The sequence below is a fragment of the Balaenoptera musculus genome, chromosome 11, assembly GCF_009873245.2.
Source record: "Balaenoptera musculus isolate JJ_BM4_2016_0621 chromosome 11, mBalMus1.pri.v3, whole genome shotgun sequence".
In the NCBI taxonomy this organism is placed as follows: domain Eukaryota; kingdom Metazoa; phylum Chordata; class Mammalia; order Artiodactyla; family Balaenopteridae; genus Balaenoptera; species Balaenoptera musculus.
In genome coordinates, this window is record NC_045795.1 from 52,912,116 (window position 1) to 52,926,446 (window position 14,331).

The 14,331-nt window shown below is 34.9% G+C and overlaps 1 protein-coding gene across 1 annotated transcript in view; it reads right to left on the minus strand.

The window, feature by feature from the left end:
* Positions 1 to 14,331, minus strand: part of CLASP2 (cytoplasmic linker associated protein 2) — a 176,983-nt gene that overhangs the window by 145,352 nt on the left and 17,300 nt on the right. Inside the window, 4 exon segments of the mRNA XM_036868146.1 lie at positions 5,615 to 5,712; positions 7,272 to 7,347; positions 8,559 to 8,650; positions 10,729 to 10,832. Of these exon segments, the coding sequence (XP_036724041.1) occupies positions 5,615 to 5,712; positions 7,272 to 7,347; positions 8,559 to 8,650; positions 10,729 to 10,832 (370 nt within the window).

Here is a 14,331-nt window from a genome sequence, read left to right on the forward strand (position 1 = left end):
TACAAGGATATATAGTACAACACAGGGAATATAGCCAATATTTTATAATAACCATAAATGGAATATAACCTTTAAAAATTGTGAATCACTATGTTGTACCCCCGAAACTTATATAATATTGTACCATCAACTATACCTCAATTTTTAAAAAAAGATAAGTTTCACACAAAGCAGTTTCATATTTTCATCATAAAATTATTTCCCCAAACCCATCAAAAATATTGGGTTGGCCAAAAGGTTCATTTGGTTTTTTCCATACGATGGCTCTAGTAGCACTTAGTTGTCTTTAACTTCATTCGAAACAATTTTGTTAGACTGTATGTGACAGCTGTCATATCAGCGTGCATTTAAAAAAAGACATCAAGATTGGTGAATTTTTGTGTAGCCATTTTAACATTGAAGATGGAAGAAAAAAAGCAACATTTTTGGCATATTATGCTTTATTATTTCAAGAAAGGTAAAAACGCAACCGAAATGCAAAAAAAAGATTTGGACAGTGTATGGAGAAGGTGCTGTGACTGATCGAACGTGTCAAAAGTGGTTTGCGAAGTTTCATGCGGGAGATTTCTTGCTGAACTATGCTCCATGGTCAGGCAGACCAGTTGAAGTTGACAGCGATCAAATCGAGACATTAATTGAGACCAGTCAACGTTGTTCTCAACACAGGAGATAGCTGACATACTCAAAATATCCAAATCAAGCACTGAAAATCATTTGCACCAGCTTGATTATGTTAATCACTTTGATGTCTGCGTTTCACATGAGTTAAGCGAAAAAAACCTTCTTGACCGTATTTCTGCATGCGATTCTCTACTTAAACATAATGAAAATGTTCCATTTTTAAAACAAATTGTGATGGGCGATGGCAAGTGGATACTGTACAATAAGGTGGAATGGAAGAGATCGTGGACAAGTAAAATGAACCACCACCAACCACACCAAAGGCCAGTCTTCATCCAAAGAAGGTGATGCTGTGTATATGGTGGGACTGGAAGGGAGTCTTCTATTATGAGCTCCTTCCAGAAAACCAAACGATTAATTCCAACAAGTACTGCTCCCAATTAGACCAACTGAAAGCAGCACTCGACGAAAAGCGACAAAAGAAAACGCATGATCTTCCATCAGGATAACACAAGACCGCATGTTTCTTTGATGACTAGGCAAAAACTGTTACAGCTTGGCTGGGAAGTTCTGATTCATCTGCTGTATTCACCAGACAATGCACCTTTGGATTTCCATTTATTTAGGTCTTTACAAAATTCTCTTAATGGAAAAAATTTCCACTCCCTGGAAGACTGGAAAAGGCACCTGGAACAGTTCTTTGCTCAAAAAGATAAAAAGTTTTGGCAAGATGGAATTATGAAGTTGCCTGAAAAATGGCAGAGGGTAGTGGAACAAAAGGGTGAGTACGCTGTTCAATAAAGTTCTTGGTGAAAATGAAAAATGTGCCTTTTATTTTTACTTAAAAACCGAAGGCACTTTTTGGCCAACCCAATACTTTAGTTCCAACCTTATAATGAATCTACTCAGTAACCAAGACATTTTTAAAAAGTACATAAAAATCATGCTAAGGAAACTTAAGGCAAACATAAAAACAATGAAATATGTCAGAAATTAAAGTGATGCTGATATGACTGATAATCTGATGTTTTTCCTGTTAACCTATTTTAATTCAACAGCAATTCTATTAGCACTTCTGATTTTATATTCAGAATAATACACTTCTGCTTTCACTTTTTAAAAAAAAGTGTTTCTTATTACAAAAGCAATGTATACTCATTATAGAAGAAAATTAGGAAATATAAATAGGAACAAAGAAAAAAACCACAATCCCACCATCCAGAGAACTTATTTAACTGCATGCTTTCCGATGTTTCATATTTATATATAAATTTTTTTCAGACCATGATCATGGGATCATGCTGACAGCACTATTTTTTACTTTCCAATATTATGCCATGCTATGATTTATTCTTTTTTCTTAAATTTATTTATTTTATTTATTTTGGTTGTGTTGGGTCTTCGCTGTTGCGCGCGGGCTTTTCTCTAGTTGCGGCGAGCTGGGGCTACTCTTCGTTGCGGTGCACAGGCTTCTCATTGCAGTGGCTTCTCGTTGTGGAGCATGGGCTCTAGGCGCGCAGGCTTCAGTAGTTGTGGCACACGGGCTCTAGAGTGCAGACTCAGTAGTTGTGGCACACGGGATTAGTTGCTCCGTGGCATGTGGGATCTTCCTGGACCAGGGCTCGAACCTGTGTCCCCTGAAGTGGCAGGCGGATTCTTAACCACTGTGCCACCAGGTAAGTCCCACTATGATTCTTAAATTATGACTTAGAGATTTGGGTTAAGTCTTTAATTGCCAAATGTTTTTCTCACATCAAGGGTTCTGTCATGATTTCACTTCTAAAACCTTAGTTAAGCCTTGGTCCACATCCTGTCATTTTTTACTTGTAAACTGAGGATGAAAATACTGTTTGGTCTAAAAAATTTTTTTTTAGTTGAAAACCTTCTAGGAATTCATTATAATGGGATTTCTAAACCTTAACCTCAGCTCTTACCCCCATTAAATTCAACAAATATTCACACATCTGAAAGCACTGCAGTCAAAAGACACAGGTCCCTTCATCCTACAAAGTAGTTACCTTCCAGAGAATTGAGCAGACACTAGACAGGCTGCCCAGAGACAAGATGGACAAGATGAGACCTGGGAGGGAAAACTGGAATTGGAAGATGGGACTTCAGAATGAAGACCAGACAGCCCAGAAACAGAAAGGAGAGGATTTAGGAAAGCTCTCTGGGAAAAAGGCAGAACAAGATGTTAAGAAGCATGAAATTAACACTCAGCTATTCAGTAGCAAAAAGGGAGTAGGAAACTAAGGGCTGGAAGCTCTGAGAGAAAAGAGGGTTGGTAAGGAATGAGGTGGGACAGATAAAATATACAGCAAGGAATGCAGATACAGGCAGCTTTAATGGGAAGAGGGGTCAACTGAAATACCAGGCAAATATAACAGTAACAGGGAGAAAGAAAGGAAAAAGAAATAATAAAAAGCTATTATAAAATAATAATATAGCTATTTAGAAAAACAAGCTTATTCATAATGGAGGATCATTACACATATAATCTGATGGAAAAGGAGGAAAGGAACAATGTAAGAGTAGAAAGAAGAGACTGGGATCTTTTAAGTAATTCAGGAAGAAAAAGAATTTCGGAAATTCAACAGAAGGCAAATACAACAGAGGCTGGAATATCCAAAACACAACTTAGGAGGCCAAAGAATAGAGGCCTGTAAAGCTCTGGAAGGTTCTGATTCAGGAAAAGGATAGAGAACAGTAAAGCACTAGGATAAAACTGGAAAAGCAACTCTATCCAAAGTCCATATTTAAGTTTAGAGTCATAATAATAAATCGCAAGTACAATATGAAAGAGGTAATTAGGTATCTCAGAACTTATCTTTTTTTATAACAGCCAATTATTGAGATAAAACTCATACCATATAATTCACCCCTTTAAAGTGCACAATTCAATGGTTTTTAATATAAAGCCAGAGATGTACACAATCAATTTCAGAATGTCATCATCATCCCAAAAAACAACCCTGTACCCATCAGCAGTCACTCCCCATTCCTCCCAATTTCCTCAATCCTATGCAACCATTAATCTAACTTCCTTTCTATAGATTTGCCATATCTGGCCATTTCATATAAATGAAATCATCCAGTATTCCAGCCACTCTGGAAAACTGTCTGTGAATATCAACTAAAGGTAAACATACCCTATGGTCCAGCAATTCCATTCAAATATATTCCAAGAGAACAAATACATAAGTATACCAAAAGACATGCATAAGAATGTTTCTAACAACATTAATTCATAAATGCTCCAAAATGAAAACAACTCAGAAGTCCATCAACAGTATGGATTCATAAAGTATGACCTACTCATACAAAGGAGAACTATAAGGCAATGAAAATGAACGACTATAGCTGGATCCAACAACCCAAATGAACCTTAAAGAGATAACGTTAACTGAAAGAAGCAAGACACAAAAAATATACACTATATGATTCCATTTATATAAAATTCAAACACAGGCAAAACTAATGTATGGTGATAGAGTCAGGATTATGGTTACTTCTGGGAAGGAGAGAAAAGACAAGGATTAAGAAAGATTTGGGGAGGATTCTGGAATGTTGTAATGTTCTACTTCTTCACCTGTGTGGTAGATACATGTGTGTATTCACTTTGTGATAACTTACAGAGCTGCATACTTACAATTTATGCACTATTCTGTATGAATGTCAAAATTGAATAAAAATTCTAAATACTTTAAAAAAACATAATCTCAATATAAATTTAAAAATATATAATGTAACATATATATATATACACTCACACAAAATATATCAATATACATTAATACCATTTCTTTCATAAAATGATACAGAATTTATTCAAATAAAATTCTTGTTAACCCTGGAAGTAGAAAGCAAATGAATAAATAAGTAAACAAAATGCATATTTTTTAGACAACCTTATTACCTAAAAAATAATTCATACTGGAAATAATCTACGTGGTAAGAGAGGCAGCCAGATCTGATGAGACTTATGTAAATAGAACACACCACCACCTATGAAGTAGTCTTGCTCCTCCTGCCACCCCCCACCGAAAATCTGATCAAGCCTATAGATCCAACTACCAATTTAAAGGATATAAAGACAGAAGAACACATTAAACCACAACACAGGAAAAGAATTAGTAATATCCAGGATATGGGAAACCTTTCAGGGTAAACTACCCAACTTATTCAACAAATAAAACACAAGGAAAAAAGTATTTGGGGGTACACAAAGATTTAAAAAGGCTTGTAATACATATCAACTAATTGTTGGACTTTATTTGTATACTGATTCAAACAAACTGTTAAAATATATACATACAACACTTATAAAACATTATGACATTTATGAAAATTTGAACCCTAACTGGATATTTGATATTACAGAATTATTTGCAAAAAAATGTAAGGTGTGATGATTGCATTGTGGTTGTGATTGGAAAAAAGATTTTTTTTTCCCTTTAGAAATATATTGAATAACAAAAAGGACCTACTGTATAGCACAGGGAATTATATTCAATATCTTGTAATAACCTATAATGGCACAGAATCTGAAAAAGATTATATATATGTATATATATGCATATAAACTAAATCACTTTGCTGTAAACCTGAAACACTGTAAATCAACTATACTTCAGTGAAAAAAAATTTTAAAATAAAATAAAAAGAAATATATTGAATAATTACAGATGAAATGTTATGAGTTGGATTTGCTTGAAAATAATACAGGACAAGAGTAAGTAGGTAAGGGTGTAACAAACAAAACTGTCCACAAGTTAATTACTGAAGATGGATAATAGGTACATGAAGGTTCATTATAGTATCCTGTCTAGAACAGTATAGAATCTTAATAATTTTTTAAACAGTAATAACCTATATGTCCTTTTATATCTTTTGAATATTAAAGCATTCCAGAAAATTGAACCTATTTTAAATAAGCACATGAAATTAAAACCTTTGAAACCACTGGCAAAAAAAGAAATTTAGCAAGACTTACCTAGCAAGGGGAATTCCTCTCTTATAAAGGTCCACTCTCACTTTCTCTCCCACATGTCTATAAATCTCCACCACAGCCAATATTGCAGCATCTCTAACCTGCCAAATAATTCAGAACTTTAAAAAAAAACTTACATGAGATACAATAAAATACTTCACCTCAAGGTAACATTAAATTCACAGACCAACCTGAAGCTCCAAGTTGGTTTTAATGCCTCTAAACCCCTGGGAGATTATGGCAGGTCATTAACAAAAACCAAGACGACCTGCCAAGAAACCTCTAGAGAAACCTTGTAAAAGTTTTACAGAAATCTAAGAAACATGTAAATAAATGTGGCTTTTAAAAAATCTTCTATTTGTAATAATATTGTATAAAGAACTAATAATAACTGTATGACTACAAATCATTATCGTGGTTAACATATTTTTGTAGAATAAAACTGCCTTTCAATAATGTGGCCTGAACGCAAACAGATAATTATACACCAATGTTCATAGCATCATTATTCACAATAGCCAAAAGGTGGAAACAACCCAAATGTCTATCCATGGATGAATGGATAAACAAGATGTGGTATATACATACAATGGTATATTATTCAGCCTTGAACAGAAATGGAAGGAAATTCTGACACATGCTGCAACATGGATGAACCGTGAAGACATTATGCTAAGTGAAATATGCCAGATACAAAAGGACAAATATTGTATGGTTCCACATTTATGAGCAGTCAAATTCATTTGGAGAGAAAGTAAAACGTGGCCACCAAGAGCTGAAGGATTGGGGGAAATGAGGAGTTATTGTTTAATGGGTAGAGAGCTTCAGCTTGGGAAGATGAAAAAGTTCTGGAGATGGGTGGTGGTGATGGCTGCACAACAATGTCAGTGTACTTACTGCCAATGAACTGTACACTTAAAAAAGGCTGAAATGGTAAATTTTATGTTGTGAATATTTTACCACAATTAAAAGAAAAAATAAATGTGGCCTAAAGACAGGAATGTGGAAGACAGCTTTTAGTTCCCTTGCATAGCTCACTGTCGAAGGGCAAATGAAGAGACAGTAGAACTCTCTACAAACCTCTAGAGGCAGAGCTAGGGCCTAAAAGCAAGGAAATATCCAGGGTCATTCCAAATGCCCAAGCTGTGCCAAAAGGGTTACAGCCAAGATTCAACTCCACCACAAAGGACAAGATCCAGAACACACCCCTGTATTATGCCTATAGTATTTGAAGCTCAGGGAATGAAATTTCCAACAAGTGACATACCACTGGCACAAACAGGGTTATGACTGTTGCAAAAGTTGTTATGCAGGAATGAAAAGGAAGCTGACAATCTGCCCTCACAATTAGCTTATAGGAGGACTAGATAAGGAAATTCAGGTTCTTTGTTACTCAATCTTTCAAACTCAAGAACTATCCTTTAAGTCCCATCTATCCTTAATACTAGCCAAACAGCTAACAAACTTAAGCTACGTTTGTGAATATAATGTATTCTTAAAAACTAAATGTGGTAGACTTTAAAAGAAAAAAATGAAGTGGAATCTTGATTTTACCACCCCCCTCCACCCTCTCTCTTCTTTTTAAAAATGGAATAAGAGCATTAGAAAACAAGAGGTGGCTAAAAAATTAGTCAGTGCTTAAATGTAGATAAAATTTTACCTGACTGTTGGAATCTCCGAATAGGATACACAAATGTGGTACCAACTTGCTGAGGACTAGTGGCTGAGCTCCAAAACTAAATATAATTTGAAAAAAAAAATAAAGAGAATTTGGTTTTAATCAAACAGTAAACAAAATATCCTTATACTTTTATCTGTCTCAATAAGACAAATACAGTGGAGAGCATGGGCACACATCATTAAAACATGAAGGATATGAGACACAAGCAAAACCTAATTCTAAACAATGTGAGATATGTAAAATTGAATAATCATGACTGACAATGAAAACTGTCAACACATGATCCAACAGAGCAAAATGTTCAACCAATGGCACTCTTAAACCTAGCAACCTATCAATCACTTAGAAAATTTGAGCTTTTGCATTAAAATACCGTTTTTTTAGACTCTGGGTCTCAAACAAATTTGCATTCCAGTACAATAAGTAAATTAAAAGATCTTTATTTATGCTTATTAATATTTTGATGAGGTCATGGGTTGAAAGCAAATGACAAGACAGCCAAAAACCATGAAAGTTGTGCAGACTGAATGCACTTACAAGCTCTAGATGGCAGAAAGGACCATAGAGGAGTAAAAGAAAATAAAATGAAGGTATAGTTAGAGAAAAGGAAGTAACACTACAAAATAAGTTGAAAGCTACTATATATTACCTATCTTGTTGCACAAAACTTGAAAAAATAATCCAGAAAGAGAACAACAGCCCTAGTTTACAATTTCTTCAGGCTGGAGTTCTGAGCTCTGTGGCATCTATGCTGTCAGAGCTCTGCACACTGCTGTCAGCTTCACTGTCTGGTTACCTGGGGGAGTCTTATTCAGTCTATGATTTTGGTAACCACCTGCATTGCTCTAGAAAACCTAGGGCCAACTGGCAAAAGGGGGCTGGGGAAAATGGCTACAATTGTTGAAATACCACTGAGTTTAAAAAAATTCCAAACTGGGTCCAGAACAGAGGTAGATCCTAAGTTATATCAGCGTATTTGTTATATGACCATCTATTTGGGTGGCAACTATTAACATACTAAAGAGAAAAAAAGAAACTCTTCTTACCAATGACTAATAATTTTAAGTTAACAACATGAAAGATAACAACATACATACAAAAAAATTAACAGATAAAGCTATCAAATAAAAAAACTCTGGTGCCAGAGATAAATTAATAACTATTTAAAATTTGTTATTTTCATAGCTTTCCTTGAGCTTTGTGAAATGGATTTTGCTTTTTTTTTTAGAAAAATGAAAAACATACTCCAGTAATCATAAAACTTACATGTTTAATGTTTCAATAAGACACAGACACACGCCTTCTCGAGATCGAAAATTCTTGTGCTTAAAACCAGAAGCCAACTGTTCCCAAATGTACTATTTGAAAGAAAAGTAAACATGTATAACAAAAAATTAAATTACTCATGTTATAATCTTTTATCTATTCTCAACTTTACTACCAACCTTACTGGTAGCTAAATCTTCCCACAGATTTCTCTACAAGTTTTTCTAAGCCAAATTTGCACTGATGCTGTTCTCACCCATTTTTAAATATCTTAATCACATTTTTAATTTTTATTTTATATCTTTCACTTTAGATTTCAATTATTCTCAGAAAAACTGTGTCCAACATTTAAAAACTTTAAAATCTCCAAAGACATATAATTTCTTCTAAACTTTAGAAACCTTCAATAACAATGTTACCATTATAAGCCTAGTAGTATTGTAAGCATTTAAAAGGTCCAATGTTGCCTAGCAACTAGTACAGACTGTCACATGGAACAGGCTTTTTCAGCATTTTATAATTCAGGGGTTTTTTTCCTTTTAACACTGGATCCAAATACAGAAACATAATCATTCTATTGCTACCCACTATAATCTTTTTTTTTTTGAAAAAGCATAGATAAACCTATACAAACAATCTAAAACAATTATATGGGTTTGTTATTCGAAGGAATTCAACTTTGTTTTTCTAAACATATAGCCAATTGTCCCAATCAATCCTTTCTCCACATTTAAGAAACACCACCCTTACCATTTACTAAATTAATGTGTACATACACACATACTCTCACACATACACACAAACCCCTACTCCTGGACTCTATTCTCCCTGGACTCTATATTCAGTTCTACTAATATTATTTCTCTCTGCCAAACTTTCTGGAGGTTAACTTGGAAGTTTACCAAAAAAGTCTTAAATGTGAATAACCTGATCCAGCAACACTGTCTCTGGAACTCTGTTCTATAATTACATTTATGTCCAAAGACACATGTACAAGGATGCTCTTTACAGCACTCATAATAACAGCATGTCAAAAACAAGTTAAAATTTGAACTGCTAAGCAAGTGTCAAAAGATACCCATCAAATTATAAGGATTATACATATATCTTTATACTCTATGGTATAAAAAATCTGAGGAAGTTTACTTTCACTACTATTTGGATTTTTTATAAAACATATGTAATACAATTCTTAAACTGTATTTTAAATGATAACACATACTATCACTATATTTTGTAAATTCTGGTTTTTTTCCCACTTAACATGAGCTACTCTTTTTTTTTTAAAAATAAATTTATTTATTTATTTTTGGCTTCATTGGGTCTTCGTTGCTGCACAAGGGCTTTCTCTAGTTGTGGCGAGCGGGGGCTACTCTTTGTTGTGGTGCACAGGCTTCTCATTGCGGTGGCTTCTCTTGTTGTGGAGCACGGGCTCTAGGCGCGCGGACTTCAGTAGTTGTGGCACATGGGCTCAGTAGTTGTGGCGCACGGGCTTAGGTGCTTCGCGGCATGTGGGATCTTCCTGGACCAGGGCTCAAACCTGTGTCCCCTGCCTTGGCAGGCGGATTCTCAACCACTGCGCCACCAGGGAAGCCCCCGACATGAGCTACTCTTTAAATCTTTGTTTACGTGTCAATTTATTTTTACTCCTCTTTCAAAATACGTCCGTAAGGGCAATTCTTTTCTACCATATTCAAAAAACACAGGTCACCGTCATCTAATATATGTCTTATATAATTAGTAACCATCTGTTAAAATAAGAAATTTTCTCCTTGTTTCAGTAAGAGTTGCAGAAATTCATATAACATTCAGCAGTTCTCAAAATAAGCTTTCTCACTGAACATTGTATTATTTGTAGGTAGCGAAAACCAGAAAATCCTAACAAATAATATAATCAGTACATTGTCAAATCACTTAAATCTATGAGTTAGCTTTTTGAAAAAGCATTAAAGAATAGAAAAATCAGAAAAAGGAAAGCAAAAAATCAAAAAGTTAAATATTGATACTTTATCATAAATTTCAACTTCTTTAAAGCATTAGCAATAATTTACTGTTTAAAATTTTAGCTTTTATGTCCCTGGGGTTTTACTGACTTGCAGTGATCACCATCTATCTTTACTGTTATTTAATCATTAATTAGCAAAATCTGAATTCTAAAATGTAGGCCTACCATAGGTGGTGCTACTTGATCCATTAACTTCAGTATCAGAGTCTGAGCTTCATCTCGAACCTTGTCTTTGGCATCTCCCATTCTGTCTATTAAAGCTACAATAACTAGAGAAATTAAGGGGGAAAGGAATAAATATTTATAATTCATCTCCATTATAAACTGTATTTTACAAAATTACAAACATCAATTATTTCCATAAATGAAAAGTTATGAGGTAAGCAAATTGTTTCAAGTTCTTTACTCATGAGTCCAATCAAAAATAAATGAGAAGCAAGTTTCAAAAGAATACATATAGTATGACATCCACTTATAATAATAATGTTCAAAAAACAGGCAAAACTTAATATTATTCTGTTTAGAGATACATATAGACGGTTAAGCTCTACAGACCAACAAGGGAGCGATTATCCCAAAGGTCATGACAGCAGTCATCTCTGGCAGAGGGTGGGAGGTGTCATCAGGAAATGCAGAGGGAGCATATAAGGAACTGGCAGAGCTCTAGTTCTTTGACCTGGGCACAGGCAGGTGTTGGTTTTATAGTTATTCTTTAAATTGTACATGCTTGATATGTATTATTCTATATGTACAACATATTACTCAAATGACAAAAACAAAGCATGGGTCCATGGGACTGAGGTCTTTCTTTATTATGCCCAAGACTTTGACACTATTCCATGAAAGGAGGCAGGAAAGGCAGGCTAGAGTCCATTCTTAGAGAGTTTTCATGAAACAGGTTGCTGTAACTATAAATCAACAAAGTACCACAAAGAAATCACATCTATTGGGTGTGGGGGGAAGGAAAAGGGAGGGGGGCTAGAACTGAGGTTATGGTTTCTAAAGTCAGCCCATAGGACAAAAACATCTCATAGTCAAAATTATCTTTTTGTAATCCCTTAAATTACCACTACCACTCAGTGTAGTATTAGTATTTAATCTTTTTGTCTTTATCTCCTCAACCCATAAATATGTGCAGCAGTACTCACCTCAGAAGATTACTGAAATATATGTAAACAACTCAGAGAGTGAAGGACACTGGGTAAGCATTCAATGTGTCTCTAGTTTATTTATAGACACATATAATTAAATGTGTATGTAATGTAATGCAAATGTATTCTGCAATGTTAACATTGTCTATAACATAACAACCAGAACTGATATAATAATCAACAACATTTAAGGAAAGAAGGAACACATCCTTCTGGAAGAAAATGATTTGAGTGAGAAGCCAACCATACAAAATGGAAAGATCACCCAAAAATCTAAGCTTAATCAAGGAAATGATTGTGTAAGAAATCAAAGTCCTTGTCATAAAAATCATAAGCCTAATCATGAGGCAACTGAAGTACCTGTCAGTTGAAACAATATAAATCCTTCTCATTTTGCTTAGATGTATTGTTAACACTAGAGAAATTCACCTACACCTACAGGATTGGCTATTGTGGGACTCATTCTGATAGCTTCTGACAGAAGACAATACTAAACACTAGTAAATGTTAGATATTATTATGTACTAAGCACTGAATTATCTCATTTAATCCTCATAACAATCCTATGAAACAGAGTAGGCCCGTTTGATAGAGAAGGCCCAGAGGGATTAAATACTTTGACCAAGGTCGCACAAGTAGCAAATAGTGAAATCAGGATTTAAGTAATCTACACAGTGTTAGGTTACAGTCATAACTACTTCCATTTATTTGTGACTGAGGTGTTTTGTGTGTGTGTGTGTGTGTATTAACAACCACGTAACAATAATGAAAAAAAAAATAGACACTTCATTCCTGAGAGGTAGAGTTTAACTCCAAAAGAAAATAAAGGGACTTCTCTGGTGGTCCAGTGGTTAAGACTCCGTGCTTCCACCGCAGGGGACACGGGTTCGATCCCTGGTTGGGGAACTCAGATCCCGCATGCCATGCGGCACAGCCAAAAAAAAAAAAAAAAAAATGTTTGGCCCAAACGGGGCTCACTTCAATTTAAAAACTAAAATTTGTAAAACATAAACAACTAAAACAAAAAACCTCACACTACATAAACTTAAGATTTACAGCTATTAAATTAAACAAAAAAATTCATAATTTTTTTCCTTTTTAACATATAAACTCTTGGAGTCAAACAGAACAAGATTTATTTCTAGCTCTACTGGTTATTTAATTATGCAAGATAGTAAACGCCTCTAACTTCAAAGTTTCTTTGTCTGTAAAATAAGGAGGGATCCAGGTCTATACCTCACACAGCTAGTGAGAGAATAAGTAAAACTGGTAAAAAGCACCTGTGGCCAAGCCCATAATAACCATTCAGAAGTGTTAGCACTATTCCTTAAAGATCTGTAGATAATGAACATGCAATCGATAATTATTGGGAATACAAAACAGAGCTTTTCACTCTGTAAACTCTCAAAAAGAACTTGTTAAACAAACAAATACATCTATCATAGACTGGAATTTGGACAGTGAAACATGGAAGAAGTCTGAAGCATAGATGTTAGCATATTTTATTCTCTTAGCATTGTACAAGATGCAAACCATTTTACAAGATGCAAAGCTGATGACCAGGCATCCTGACTGTTCTAATACCCTTTCTACAAAACCATTTTGGATTAAAACTATCTGTTTAAGATTTGTAAAATATGAAATCCTTTACTGTTGTCATAAAACCAGGCTTGGGGGAATCATAAAACCAGGGTTGGTGGTCCAGTGGTTAGGACTCTATGCTTTCACTGTCTAGGGCGCAGGTTTAATGATTCAAAATACAAGATTCCTCAAGCTGCATGGTGCGGCAAAAAAAAAAAACTTGGTTGGTGATCGGTGTTAAATGTAAATCGTATTTTTTTTTTTTGGTATGAACATTAAATTCTTCCACAGTACATGTAGTCACAAGAGAAAATTTAAATATATTAAAGAATTACATTAATAGAGTCCATACTCTTTTTGATACTTTGTCTAAAACTGAACATGAACCTCAATTTTCCTAAAACTTCACTTTTAATGTAAAAAGATAAAAAATATCTGTAATGATAGTTAATAACCTAAGTGTACCAAAAGGAAAACAATATCACTCACATCAAGTTACATATATCTAAGGTTACATTATCAAAAAAAACCTTCAGCACATAACTTAATTCAATTCCCTTCTTTTACGGAAAGGCTCCTAAAATGGTTTGGCTAAGATCTATGATGGAGTAAAACAAGAAAGCTAACTCTGGGATTCTTAGTCTAGTACTATATCATTTTTTTTTTTAAATTTTATTTATTTATTTATTTATGGCTGTGTTGGGTCTTCGTTTCTGTGCGAGGGCTTTCTCTAGTTGCGGCAAGTGGGGGCCACTCTTCATCGCGGTGCGCGGGCCTCTCACTATCGCGGCCTCTCTTGTTGCGGAGCACAGGCTCCAGACGCGCAGGCTCAGCAATTGTGGCTCACGGGCCTAGTTGCTCCGCGGCATGTGGGATCTTCCCAGACCAGGGCTCGAACCCGTGTCCCCTGCATTGGCAGGCAGATTCTCAACCACTGCACCACCAGGGACGCCCTTGCGCCACCAGGGAAGCCCAAGTTACATATATCTAAGGTAACATTATCAAAAAAAACCTTCAGCACATAACTTAATTCAAT